At 34.2% G+C, this 14,421-nt stretch overlaps 1 protein-coding gene across 1 annotated transcript; it reads left to right on the top strand.

Moving 5' to 3' along the window:
• Nucleotides 1-4,914: 4,914 nt before the first annotated feature.
• On the top strand, nt 4,915-11,279 carry LOC125877448 (protein EMSY-LIKE 3-like). Its single transcript, XM_049558740.1, has 10 exons — nt 4,915-5,282; nt 6,049-6,263; nt 6,349-6,458; nt 6,563-6,815; nt 6,916-7,119; nt 7,205-7,273; nt 8,446-8,685; nt 8,768-8,836; nt 8,917-8,980; nt 10,911-11,279. The coding sequence occupies exons 1-10, from the start codon at nt 5,255-5,257 to the stop codon at nt 10,943-10,945; spliced, it is 1,287 nt and encodes a 428-aa protein (XP_049414697.1). The 5' UTR covers nt 4,915-5,254; the 3' UTR covers nt 10,946-11,279.
• The last annotated feature ends 3,142 nt before the right edge of the window (nt 11,280-14,421 follow it).

The following is a 14,421-nucleotide window of genomic DNA, read 5'->3' as shown; positions in this document are numbered from 1 at the left end:
GCCTTAAATTTGAGGAAAATGAGTTGATTTAGAAAACATTTTCCGAACATTTAAACCAACCAAACATGAAAAAATTGAAAAATATTTTCCTCCATACCAAACACACCCTAAAAAAACTCAAATGCTTTCAATAGACCTAAAATTGTTATTGGTATCTTCTGAATAATTGAAATGCCTAAAACATAAGTAAATAGAGTAATTTTGTGCCTATCCAAGATTAGCAGATGGTGAGATTCAGATCTAAATACCATATTTATTACATACATTAGCGTAAGAAAAACATTAGTAAACCAAGAGTTTGATTAAGATGATAAAAGACAATAATGAAATCCTAACTTGTATATAAAGAACATCAAAGCATGAGTACAACATCATTTGTGAAATTGAAACTATATTATTTAAATAATTGAGATAATTTACGTATAGGAAACTCAAGATCAAACTAAAAATTCAATCAATTTGAATGATATTTCTTTCCACGGTTTATTATATAAGAAGAAAGATTTTAGTATAAAATTTATAGCTAAATCAGGAGAATATCAAAATTTATTTCTATCCCAACAGTGTCTTCTGGGAGCATGAGAATCATTAACGGGTTTAGGCATATCTTGGAAGTCCACCATTACAGTCCTTCTCTTGATTTTCCTTTGCTCTGCTAATCTTTCTTTTAATTTCCGCTTGCTTGATTGAAACTTCATCTCCATATTTTCGATGTTTTGTGTTTCTTTTTGCATTGGTCTCACAATTGCAGAGCTTTGTGTTGTTTTGTGCATTGTTCTTGTAATTGATCTGTAACTGCTCTGTTTCTGTGGTGAACAATCATAAAGAAGTTTTTTATGAGGAGAAACTTCTACAGTTTTCTTGATGGACAACTTAATCTTCATTGTTGGTTTCTGATTTGTAGGTGAAGTAATTTTATGTGTTCCTACACTACTCTTTTTTTGTTTCTCAGGCTCTTCTTTTTTGATCATTTTATCTTCATCACCAACATTGTCATCTTCATCAAGGATCAAGTCATCATAGTCTCCGAAGTGCATTATCATGTTGACAATCTTATTTTTGCGCTTCTCAAACTGCACGGGATATTTCTTTGCACCAACTTGGAGAGCAGCTTCGATCAAGTCAAAAATATCAGTTGGCTTCTTCTCTATGAAGAAACAACTCATAAACACTCTTTCGATTTCCATTCTTCTTACACTACTCGAACGAGAATAAAACAGATGAATAATTATGAAATTTTAGAATCAAGAACAACAGTGTGTGTGATGAATGTTTAGTGAGGGCCTTTGCTCTCTTATATAGAAAACTTTTTTCCGCAGAGTCCAATCATATCTACTAAATCCCTACCAGTGTATCTATGCTTAGATACACTAATGAATGTATTAGAACATATTTTAATACTAAATACATATGTTTTTGATACCATATATTTGTGCACAAAATACTAAGGGCATGTTTGGAAAGTCACTTAATAATGATTTGGTGTAATTACACTGTCTGACATGTTTAGTTGACCAGATAATTACTTGACCAGATTCAGCAGGTAATTGAGTGTAATTGACAGGAGGTAATTAGATTTTTTAATTATTAGGGAGGGTTGTGATTGTTGGTAATTACTTATTTTTTTGTTTTAATTTATTATAGTTATATTATTTTTATTTTTTTTATTTTTGTTATTCTAAAAATATATTTATTATTTTATATATATTATTTATATATTCATTTCCTTTCATTCTCAACCTTTACTTCTTGTAATTGTTTGGTTACACAAGTGTAATCATATGGTTATATTGAATTTAACAAAAAAAATTATATTAGACAAATAAGGACCTTTATAAATAATATTAAATTAAATATTTAAGATATATATTGTCTCTTGAAAATATATTAATTAATAAACATATGTTTCTAACTAATATCATAAAAAATAATTGATTTATATTTTTCAATTTAGTATATTTTAATTAAATTAATCATAAAAATTAAAAGTACATAATTTTTATGAACATCATGAAAGGCAGGTTTGACAAAAAAGATTAATATTATAAATATAATATCATAAAATTATAAAAACATTTGATAAAAAGATAATCTATCAAGTCTAACTTATAAAGCATAGCTTGTAATGTAAAATATCGAGCCAATAGCATGGAATCACATGAAGTAAAAGTTGAGAATAAGAAGGAAATGAAATATAAAAAATATATAAACAATAGTTTTAGGAAATATTAGAATAAAAAAAAATCAAAAACAGTTTAATATAATAAAATTGAAAATACATTAAAACAAAATAAAAGGAAGAAATTAAAAAGTAATCAGTAATTACACCATGTAATTACCAGCACACCCCCCCCCCCCCCTCCGAATTGGAGGATGTAATTACACCCTGCCAATTACACTCAATTACATGTTGACCAGGTAATTACATGTCCAACCAAACAAGACAGACAATATAATTATATCAATTACACCAAAACCAATTATCAGGGTGAACTTTCCAAACAGGCCCTATAAAATTAGTTGGTGTACACAGATAGAAAGTTGGAGATGTAAAGTATTTCCTTTCAAAATTAAAATTAAAAATCTAGCATATTTATAATATCTTTACTTTTAAGGAAATTTTCTAAAGAACATATTTACAATATATTAGTAAGAATAAATTAAATTAGGTATATTAATAATAAATAGGTTAAAAAATTATTACATAAAAATTTAAGTATTATGAAAAACACGAAGAGAAGTTTCTGAAATTAAACCATAAAAAAATTGTTAATATTTACAGTCACGACCCAACCCATCGAGCCATGCAGGCACCTACTCTAACACCTAAGTAGGAGAACCCTCGATTTCCAAACGTATTTTAAAAAATGCGGAAAATTAAGAAAACTGTAGGTAAAAGGAAATTCATGGAATTTTTATAAAATAAAGAGTTGTTAAAACATCCAACACAAAAATATAAATAAACAACACCCTAGAGATCTAGTCTAAACAGGTACAAGAGCTTCTAAGATTACATCGTAATAACCAAAATAACAAATAACGCAGCTCCCACAACATGGAAGGAAAAATAAGAGATGTTGGAGATTGTCTTCACCTATGAAACATCACTAACCCTACAACCAGACTATGCCAAAAAGGCATAGCAAGAGTAGTATCAGTACAAACCACACGTACTGGTAGACATCATCGGTCAACCCAATACCCACCGCATAATATAAGAAATCGACTAGCAGGAAACATGCAATAAGACTGCTCATTCCTCCACCTTTATATCCTCCTACCCTTACCATTACTGAATACTTTAAAATATACTAGTACACTTGACTCTAACCCCTTACTCGCTCAGTTCTTGATCATAGCTTAACCATTCTATCACTTATAGGAGTTTTCGGATGTAACCACTACCAACTCGACCAACCACTCACGACATACCCTTATTTCTTCCATATCACCACTCAACCCTTGACCCTATAGTACATCCTATCAAAGGCTCGCTAACCGTTTCAATACAAATCCCCTTCCAAGGTAAGACCTAGCTACTTAACATTTATGACACGAACACTTCCTTACTTCTCAACTCTTATGAACATAAACAACCTCTTTAAAGTAATACATAGTAACACTTGGAACCTCAGTCTCCACTTACCATACCACATCCCGATTGGGCCTGACCATTCACAGTTCATTCAGTAACGACGAGATATATAACCAGTAAACACAATATAGTAACTACATATATGCAAAATGCATAATTCAATTATCATTCAGGAGCACCATACTAATTCCCAACATCCAGGACAAGTAGATCTGAATGTAATAATCACCAATGGTTCTCTCATGGAACCCACACTCAAGTGTGTCGGAACGTGACACCCGATCCAATATGTATGTGTTGGAACGTGACACTCGATTCAATATATGTGTCGGAACGTGACACTCAATCCAATGTATGTGACGAAACGTGGCACCCGATCCAATGTATGTGTCGGAACGTGACACCTAATTCAATTAACACAACCACAATTGCAATCACACCCATAATGACATTACTCATAGTCATACAATCAAGTATTAGGTTCATGACATGTAGTTATTCGTACATAATCATTCATTAGATTCAGTTCGCAACAGGTTCATGACATGTAATTATTCATACTTAGTCGTTTCACCGAGTTCGATTCATAATCTTTTATTCACATATACGCATGCATACAATAAAGCCATTATTCGGCATATATCACATAAACAGGAAATAGAACCATCACCTACCCCTAGTTCACAGGACGGGGCTTCCCCCTATGGTACATATCTTACGTAACCACTAGGAATACAGGTACAACCATCATTTTTTCGGTGCACGAAGGCCTACGCATGAGTCATATCGTCAAATAACAATATACTATGCAATGAACACAAATTTAAGACTACTCAATTAATAAACCCAACCTACTTGGGCGCCAAGCAACTGCAGAGGAACTGTGGCTTCAATCCTGGCTTCCGAACGACGAGACGGTGGATTTTGGCCGGGAATCCTCAAGTTATCGCCAACCTTGCGCTAGAAATCTCTTTCTCCTTCCTCCCCAAGCCTAGAGCAGCCTTTTGAGGGTTTCTGGGGATGATCCTCGCCTTTTTTTGGCACTTAGGGAAAAAGGAGAAAATAAGACCTCGCGTCATTTAAGTTCTGTCCCGATCATTCTGCTCTGATGCTCCTTGTCCCGCTGGAGCGCTGCCGCTCTAGCGACATCTGTCCCGCTCTGGTGGGATGATGAGGTCCAGTTCTCCCGACATTTTACCTTTTTTAAATAACGACGGTTCGAATCATTGCAGTGAGTTGATGAGGAAGAACTCAAGTTATTTATAAAGTCAATTTTGGTCAAAATAAAAGACATCATAAAAATTTCCAAATCCCGCGGATTCCAAACATTCCAATAAACCAAATTCCATAGACCTATTTCACGTCCGTTTTCCCCTATGCTGATACGCCTTTGGTGATTCTCCTTCTCATCTTCGCCTTCAATTCTATCATAATCACACAATCCCCATTCAATTTCCTTTGTATCGTAAATCCTAACCGTAAAAATTCTCCAGAAAACCCACTCGGATTTTGGGTTTTGCTTAATTTTCTATATATTAACATAATTCGTTGTTTTTGGGGGCTTTAGTATTATTGTTTGTATCGGGGTTTCTAAGCACCCTTTGAAGCCTTGATTTGGTTTTTCTTCATCTGGGGGTTGTTTCACTTTGCAAGCTGGCTATGGACTACGAACCGTATGACAGCAGTGGTTAGTGTTTTCAAGATTGCATCTATTTTTCTTTAGTTTTGTGAAATTTGTAGCTTAATTAGGGTTCAGGGTTAGTGATATTAGCGTCTACATTGTGAAAGTTTGGATCTTTTTGGATCCCGCTTTTGTTAACTTGGAATTTTGAGCTGTTGGCAATTTGAGGTACTGGGTATGTTTTGATTGAGGGTTTTCTCTTTTGCCTTTTTCTTTAGAATTATGGGGTTAAATTTTTCATGATTATGGGGGTTGGGTTCAATTTCTTGGTCTTTTTGGGCCTCCCTGAGCTATTTTGCAGTGAAGTTTAAACTGAGAATTATTGGGTTTTATTATGAAATAATGAAAATCTGCTTGCAAAGACTGTTAATTTTTTGTAGCAGAGCAAAGTGTAAAGTAGAGTTGGCAGTTAATCATCCTGTATGCAGCTTTGGTACAGTCTTCAAATGCTTGTAGGTCTGCCACAAGATCTTGATACTGAATAAAAGTTTAAATCTCATTTTAGACCTATAAAAGTTGTCACTTCAGCTGCAATTTTGCTTCTAGTTTTCTACTGAAAATGGAGAACTCTTTTGTTGGATTAAAATCCACAGTGCTCCTTGGTCCTTACTCCTTGGTAACAGTTCAAGTAATGTACTTTTTTCTCATCTGTTTTTATGCCTTTGTTAATCACACAGTGCTGATATGGGTAATTGTCATACTGCGTTGTATTATACATACTCTAGGTGTTCGTTGTACTTTGATTTTCTGAGAACCTGTTGGGTGATTGCAGGAACAGATGATGATCTTCCCCCATCACATCAAAATAGGATTCCAAGAGGTGGTGGCCGCATGAATGGAAATGGGAGATCTGCTGTAATGGCTTCTGTACCCTACCAAAGGATGTATGGTGAAACTGACATGGAAGCCCAAATTCACCAGCTTGAGCAAGAAGCATACAGTTCGGTTCTAAGAGCCTTTAAGGCTCAAGCTGATGCCATTTCTTGGGTACCTTTTGTCATACCATGAAATCTAATATGTGCATTTGCTTGATCAGGTTTAAATGACTGCTCAATGAATATATTTTATTCAGGAGAAAGAAAGTTTGATAACGGAGTTAAGAAAAGAGTTAAGATTGTCCAATGAAGAACATAGAGAACTTCTTGGTAGAGTTAATGCTGATGATGTCATCAGAAGAATAAGGTTAGCTCTCGGTCACTTTGTCCATCTTGAATTTGTTTAGCGAATCTCCAGTATTTTAGAGTTCGTCAAAGTTCTAAAGGCTAGCTTTTGATTATTGGTTTTAGGGAGTGGAGGCAATCAGGGGCTCATCAACCTGGTATGCTTGGCACTGGTCAAGCTATTCATGACCCATTACCAAGTCCTTCTGTCTCAGCTTCACGGAAGAAACAGAAGATAGCTCCACCTTTACCGTCACAGTCCTTTGCTGGACCATCTCCTACTTTCCACCCACCTGCTCTGGCTGCTGCAAACCAGCCATCTTCATCTGCTGCCAAGAGAGGGCCCATGATGGGGCCTAAGGGCAAAAAAAGTAAATCTGTATGTCTGATGTTTTATGCTTTGTTCTGTGCAGTCCACCAGTGCATGGTTTAACTCTTCTCTTATTCTGAATATTTTCCTGTTGCACATCTATTCATAGGGCCAGATGATGCCTGGTGCATCTTCAATGAAAATGCAGTACCCGCCTTCCGGTCCATTTGGAAGAGGCCAACTCGATAATCGGGTTTCTGAATCTGCTAAAGCAGCATCAGTTGATTCATTGATTGGAAGGAAAGTAAGGACTAGATGGCCTGATGACAATAATTTTTATGAGGCAGTCATTACTGACTATAACAAAGCTGAGGTACACCTGATTTTATTGCTTGAAGCTTTACTTTTCTTTTTCTTTTCGTGGTTGAATGCATAAATCTTGTGATGCACATTTTCAGGGTAGACATGCTCTTGTTTATGACATGAGTACTGCAAATGAGACGTGGGAATGGGTCAATCTTTCAGAGGTAATGGATGCTATGTTCTGATGCCATGGAGCTTTGATTACCTTTTTTGCTGTCCTGCTGGAAAATTATGTTTCTTATTGGTTTATGAGGGTGGGTGTACCAAGAAAAATAGCTTTTATACTGTTATGAACACTGCATGCTTTGTATTCCTTGGCTTGTGATGTGGCCAAGCATTCTATAAAGTATTCATTAGAAGTCTGCATTTATTATGGAACAGTTGCAAATAAATTCAAGGTATTTCTGTATAAAGTTCAGGATAATTCTAAATTTCCAATCTGAACCTTTTCCCTTGGAAAGAGGGCAAAAACCTGTGTAAGGATGACTTCACCTTATTTTTTCTTTAAGGTATAACTTCCTGTTTTTTGATGGGCAACTATATGTGTTTTACGTGGAACCTCTTTTCCATAAATGCTTTTATAGCTATAACTTTTTGATGCATACCAAGTCCAATATTTTACTGCATGTGCCTTTAAAGATACTTTATAAATGAAGTTCACACCGTGTATTTTGGGAGATTGCTGGTCCATTATCAAGTCTTCTGGAGTATGTACTTGCAGAAAAATTCCTCCATATAACAGAATGGGAACTAGAGGATCTAATATATCTAGGAAGAAGTGGAGAAACCAAGAACATTTTGCTTATGTCTAATAGTTGACTTGTGTATGAGACTGAGTGTTCTGACATATAATATGTGGTGTATTTGATCTCAAGATGGATGTCTATCAAGACTATCTGGTAGTTCAAGTCTTTAAATTAAATTTCTCTCTAAGGTGTGTCCTTAGGAAATTTCCTTTTCGTCATGCATATTTATCAGTTCAAGTCGTTATATTTGCTGCTTCTTCAATAAATACTTTTCGGAGTTACTCTAATGGAGTAGGAAAACTTTAATAAGGTGTAGATGTTGGCTGAATGACTTTCTCTGTATATTGCAAGAACCTTTTCAAACTCATTATGCAGTCTGTTATTAGCATGATATCCATCTCATGTTTAGATAAGCCATAAAATACTTCTTTGGCACATGCATGGTCCAATGTGAAACGCTGGATAACCTACTCTATATATAGCTCATTATTCATTTTTTTCCTGTTATCCTTAGTTGCATCATTTGGTTATCAGTTGTCTTCTTTTAGTTTTCTTGAAAGCGTCAAACTTATATATCTCTTCTCTGACAGATTTCTCCAGAAGATATTCAGTGGGACGGTGAAGATCCAGGAATTTCTCGTCATGGAAATTATGGTGGATCAGGCCGTGGTGTGAATAGGCCTGTAGGGCGCGATAGTGGTCCAGGTGCAGGGAGGGGAAGGGGGTTGGCTAAACCTCAGTCCAGAAAAGGCTTTCCACCGTCACAGAATGGAGGAAAGAAAGGATCTGATGATATCCAGTTACTTCACACAGACACACTGATTAAAGAGGTTAGTGCAGTAGTTTAATATCTATTGCGCATTTAGATGTTACACTTTCTATATTTGTTCATAAACTGGCAAATGTCATCAGGTGGAGAGGGTCTTTGGCGCCAGTCATCCTGATCCTTTGGAAGTTGAGAAGGCAAAAAAAGTGCTAAAGGTTAGAGGCATACTCACCTGTCAGTTATGCTTACTTCTAGCTCATTTGTGCCAAAGGAAATTAAGTATATTACTATGCAGGAGCATGAGCAAGCACTTCTGGAGGCCATCTCAAGGCTCGGAGAGATCTCTGATGGAGAGAGTGGTATGAATATCCCAAAACATTCGTGCATTTTCTTTTTATTTTATCATCATGATTAGTGCATTTCGATTGGAGAATTTAACTCGATGTTCCTTCTCAACTTCTCAAAAAAAAAACACTCTATGATCCTTCTCAACGTCTGAGTTCCTATTAAGTCATAAAAGTTTACTTGTTTGGCTTAGGCTTATTTCAATTTGAGGTCAAACTCAATTTATGTCTAGAAGCACAATGTTAACTCCCATGATTTAAATCCAAGGCGTTTTTGAAAAAATTATCTTTCCAAGACAGAAAATAAAAAAAATATATAATAGCTTGGTAGACCTTCTCCAATGCTTCTTCTTTCTACTTCCCTTTTACTTTATGTAGATTTTGGAATGATCTTTTTCTTGATACCTTTAATACCATAATTTGAGCTGGACTTGGGGGCATTGTGCCATTTCCTTTCTTTTCTGAGAAAAGGTAGCATAGATTAATACTAGCACAAAGGTTGTGTTAAAGCCATATTTACAAGTCAAAACAAATGTGTCTACTCGTTCTATCGTACAAGGAGTCTATATTATCAAGTAGAGGCTTACAGCCTCACACAGTTGTCATTTTCTTGTGACTAAAATGGATTGTCTTTTGTCTATGTTCTTGTATCCTTAGCCCTCAATACTTCTGACTTGCTGTACAGTTTCCCATTTGAATGATGTGGGACAAGTTCCCTTGCTGACAGTAATGACATAACTTATATCAAGTACTCCTATGCTTCTAAATTGTGTCCTTGGAGTGAATGAAAGTTGAAATATCCTGCCGGACATAGTTGTGCATTTTCTCTCTATGGTACTTGATATTTTCTTGTTGTTTCCTGTCAAATTGTTTCTTTAGAAAAATAAGTTTCACGTCAAGTTGTTTTTAATCATCATAGGAAGCTTAGTATGATATCTAATGTCATATCATTTCACTTCACTCCTCTAATTAGAGAAGATAAAGGGCTACATATTTTAAGAACAAATACGTACTGACATAGAAACATATTAATTTTTTTCAAGTTCAAGTTACCGCCGCTTTAATATTACAAATTGACATAGAAACATATTAATTTTTTGGGATAACCGTGGTGTCCAGGCCATCTTGTTTGCACCTCGGCTAATTTCATAGGGTACATGCTACCTCCTAGCACAGAAATTGGGTAACTCTGTCCACTAAGACTTGGACAGATAGGAAAAGATCACCTAGTTTTGTTTGACTCCCGCTGGAATTTAAATCTAAGACCTCATGGTTTTCAACCCACTTCATTGTCCCGATGAAATAAAAATGACATGGAATTGAACATCTACACAAAAGCACATAAAGGCAAGATACTAATGTACATGAATTATATAAATGTGAAACAGTTAAAGTTGAATCCCAATGTGTTAGATGGTATTTAGTTGTGTTGAATACCATAACAGGAATTAGGTTCCAGTTGACAGTATTTATTACATAAGTAGTTTTTTGGAGTAAGATGGAAGAGTAGGGAGTAAAAGGTTATCTCTGTATCATGTGGAATGCATGGATGAGGATTTAATTCGTCAACTTTAATTTATCTGTTGGCTTTTCTTAGTGAAGCATGAAAGCATGCGACTGTTGTGTGTTTCCACCAAGGTTACATGGAAAATAGTCTGTAATCACTAGCAAAATGGATCCTTGCGTCCATCAGGTGTTGGAACACCTCTTACATAATAGCCATGCTATTCTGATTGCAACTGATCAGGTTGTAATAAGTATACTTATAAAAGTACACTTGTAATTAAATATTATAACAACAATCATTGTGTATTGGGAAAAAAGAATGAAGACTAATGTGCTTTTATCTCTCAGCATCTGCTTTTTATCAACTTCAATGACCTACAAGTCACCTCCTACTGATCCCCATACTTCCGTTCCATATTGATCTGTGTTTCTGCTGCAGATGAACATTTCATGCAAGCAATAAACCGGGAATGACAGGGATACCATGATTGTAACTGAGTGGTATATAGAAGCTGTGGCATGAACCACTGAAATAACAGCTAAATGGAGCAAAGGGGGAATACATGTATTCTAGATGGGTTCGCCATATGTTATGAAACACAGAATGATTTTAGGTCAGTTGTATAATGCCATGTTGAAGGAAAACTTTTGCTAACGTTATATTATTGTATTCTAGTTTTGGTCTGCATAGTCCCTATTTGTAGTTGGATGGATTATTGTTTCATCTAGTGGCAGTTTAGTACTCTTGTAAAATTAAACGTTAGCAATATGACGTGTGATCATGTAAAAAAGAAGGTTTTATTGTTGGCACTGGTACTAGAACTGGGAAATTGAATAGCTTAATTATTCTTTAGTCGTTCATTTCATTATTGATTGGTTTAAGTTGTCAACGTTGTAATAGTATATTTGCCTTGTATTTGAAATTTTGAATAGTCTTAAACTAGTTAACTATAGAAGAACTTTTTAAGCTTGAAAGGACAGCTTTAAACAGCTGAACTTTATTTGTGGTTCACTCGTTGGTTTTCAGAGAGGCTTGGATTTTTGTGGAAAACGTTTTTCAAACACTTGTGTAGTGGGGTGTCCAGGAAAAGACCAAGTCGTCTTTTTTGCAAAAAGTAACGTGTTTGGTATGATAGAAAATATTTTTACGAAAAAGATTATCTGTTACAAAACAGTAAAGTAATTTTTTTTTGGTTATAACAAAGTAGAATTGGAAGAGAGAAGGAAAAAGAACAAGGACAAATTACTTAACTACACTCCTTTACTTACCTTAATATTCATTTATCCCTACTTATTTCAAAAATTTCAAAAATCCCTTATTTACCTATGTATCCCACATATATCCCGTGCACAATGTTATGTATCTCGCTATGTGGAATGTATCAAATGCTATGTATCTCATGCACAACGCTATGTATCCCACATGTATTCTGTGCATAATGCTATGTATCCCGCTATGTGGAATGTATCAAACCTAATGTATTCCATGCACAACGCTATGTATCCCGCAAACATCATTTTTAAGGGATTTTTGGTAAATAGAAAACTAGAAGGGATAGGATGTTATTTAGTACTTATAATATGTGGTTCCTATAATTTATACAAAGAACAAAGCATTGATAAGTCTAATGGGGAAAATGGCTAATATGTTGACTGCTATCGATAGATGAAAAAAAGTCCAATTATAATACTCAGACCTGCTGTCTTTCGTTTTCAAAAAATGTGGATCTGGCATTCTTATTTTCACATTGATCTCAACTATGCTTGGGTAATCCTTTTCAAGTTTGACTCACTTAGCTCTTAGGTTGTCTGGGAATAGCTCCACCAGTCATAGAAGAATGTATTGATAAGCTTTGCTAGAAAAAAACTATTCGACAAATTCAGGAGGTTAAGCTCAGCCCAATGACTAGGAAATGGGTGCCCTAGAATGGAAATGATAGGGCCGATAAGAGGGAAATAGGGCTCCTATTGACTAAAGGTTGCTTCTAACCCCTTATTTTGTCTGATTCAAAAGGTGAATACCCCCCCCCCCCCCAACTAATTGTATGAGGTGAGGTGATTATGAAAAGCTACTTTGAATATGAGTAGTTTCAAAAAAAAAAAAAAGAAGCAAAGCCCGATATTTGACAAAAACATTTCTATCAATAGATAGAGTGTTCGACATAGGAGATAGGATCCATTATAATTTAAATATTAACTTGATGTCACTCTTCCAATTGACAATTAGACATTATTGTTATGAATTTTTTGAGTTACACTATAATCTAAGCCTTAATTCACAGTAAATCTTGACCCTTCAACTTTGATAAAATCCATAAATAGATGGAGAGATGAAGAGTGGAAGGAAGTTAGAATATTAAGTCCCAATATACTTGATAGAAGAATTTTTCTGTTGATGGTAAATATTCAAAGTAATGGGAATAATAGGGCAGTTGAAAATGTAAAAAATAGGGCAATGACTCTGCCCTTCTGAAAAGTCATTCACATAAGCCTAATGCAATACACAGTGACATACATACCAAAGAAATGTACTATAAGGACACATATCCATATGTTTACGTACGTATTCTTTGTTTGTTGGGGGTGGGGTGGGGTGTTAAGTCCTATTCACCAATATTTACACAATTGGTTACTTATAATATAATAATTATAAAGAAATTTTTATGATGAACATTATTAATTGTAAAACTTAAATAAATCTCATAAGTTAATTATATTATATTTCTATACTTTCCCAAATTACAAAAACCCCTTAAATTTATAGGATCTCGGAGAAAACCTGTCAATACATAGCTCATGGATTGTGAATGATACATTACTTAATGGGAGGGATGTATTCGAGAGTGGAAAGGGATAGAGATGTATCCGAGAGGTGATTTTTGTAATTTTTTAAAATGATAATTTTTTTTAAAGATTATGATAAAATAAAATGTATATTTATGTAATTTTTCCTTATTAGTGACCTAAAAAATAAAAATTAACATGTTATTATAAGTAAAAATATATAATTGTATGAAAAAATAGTTTTACACTATCAACGTGTATAACTTGAGAATTTAAGTTCCTACATTAATAAATTATCAATTTTTTACACCATTAAATAAAGTTATTTGTAAGTAATTTAATAAACAATGTGCAAAAACATGTTAAATCGTATCGATAGTGTAAAAAATAAAAATTAACACAGCAATATGCATAGCTTAAATATTTTTTGAGGTTCCTCACATGACACATCAACTGAGAGTGATTTGCTTCCTATAAATGCCACTTGTCAAACATGGGGTCTAAAAGTATATTGGGACACTATTTTTGAAACATCTAAAGTGTGTCTGTCTGTTTTTGTGTGTTAGGATTAAATAAAGTACAAAACAAAAACAAGTAAAATGAATAACTAGGAATATTAAATGTCATACTATTTTCACCTTATATAGAAATTAGATAAAATATGATATAATTTTAACTAATTGAGGACATGTATTTAGATAAGAAGGTATGAATATTGAGGATTAGGATAAAAGATCAGTAGGTAATCGGTATTATCGCACTGTTAGTAATATGATTTAGGTATCATGTAGTTTTTTTTCTTTAGTGTGTATTAATAATTGTTCTTCAAGCCTACAATCTACATCAATTTTGTATATTGCTGTTTTATTGTTTTTTTTTCTTTTTTATTTTCACGTGTCTGGTATATTTCTTTTGAGCTGAAGAACTATTAAAAACAACATGATCTCTTTCTTGCAAAAATAAAGATAAGATCTAAATACATTTTACATTCTTTAGATTTCATTTATAAGATTGCACTGAGTATCACGTTGAGGTGGTTTGTATAGACATTATAGAAAATTCCTAAAACAATTTTATTTTATTCACTAACAATTCAATAAAATAGACACGAGTAACCCGAGTAATTAAACAAGACCTGCAAATAAAGTTTGTTGTCATAACATGAC

The sequence above is a fragment of the Solanum stenotomum genome, chromosome 1 (genome assembly GCF_019186545.1).
Source record: "Solanum stenotomum isolate F172 chromosome 1, ASM1918654v1, whole genome shotgun sequence".
NCBI lineage: Eukaryota > Viridiplantae > Streptophyta > Magnoliopsida > Solanales > Solanaceae > Solanum > Solanum stenotomum.
The sequence above is the reverse complement of the archived record's forward strand: the minus strand, read 5'-3'. Positions and strand labels throughout refer to the sequence as shown.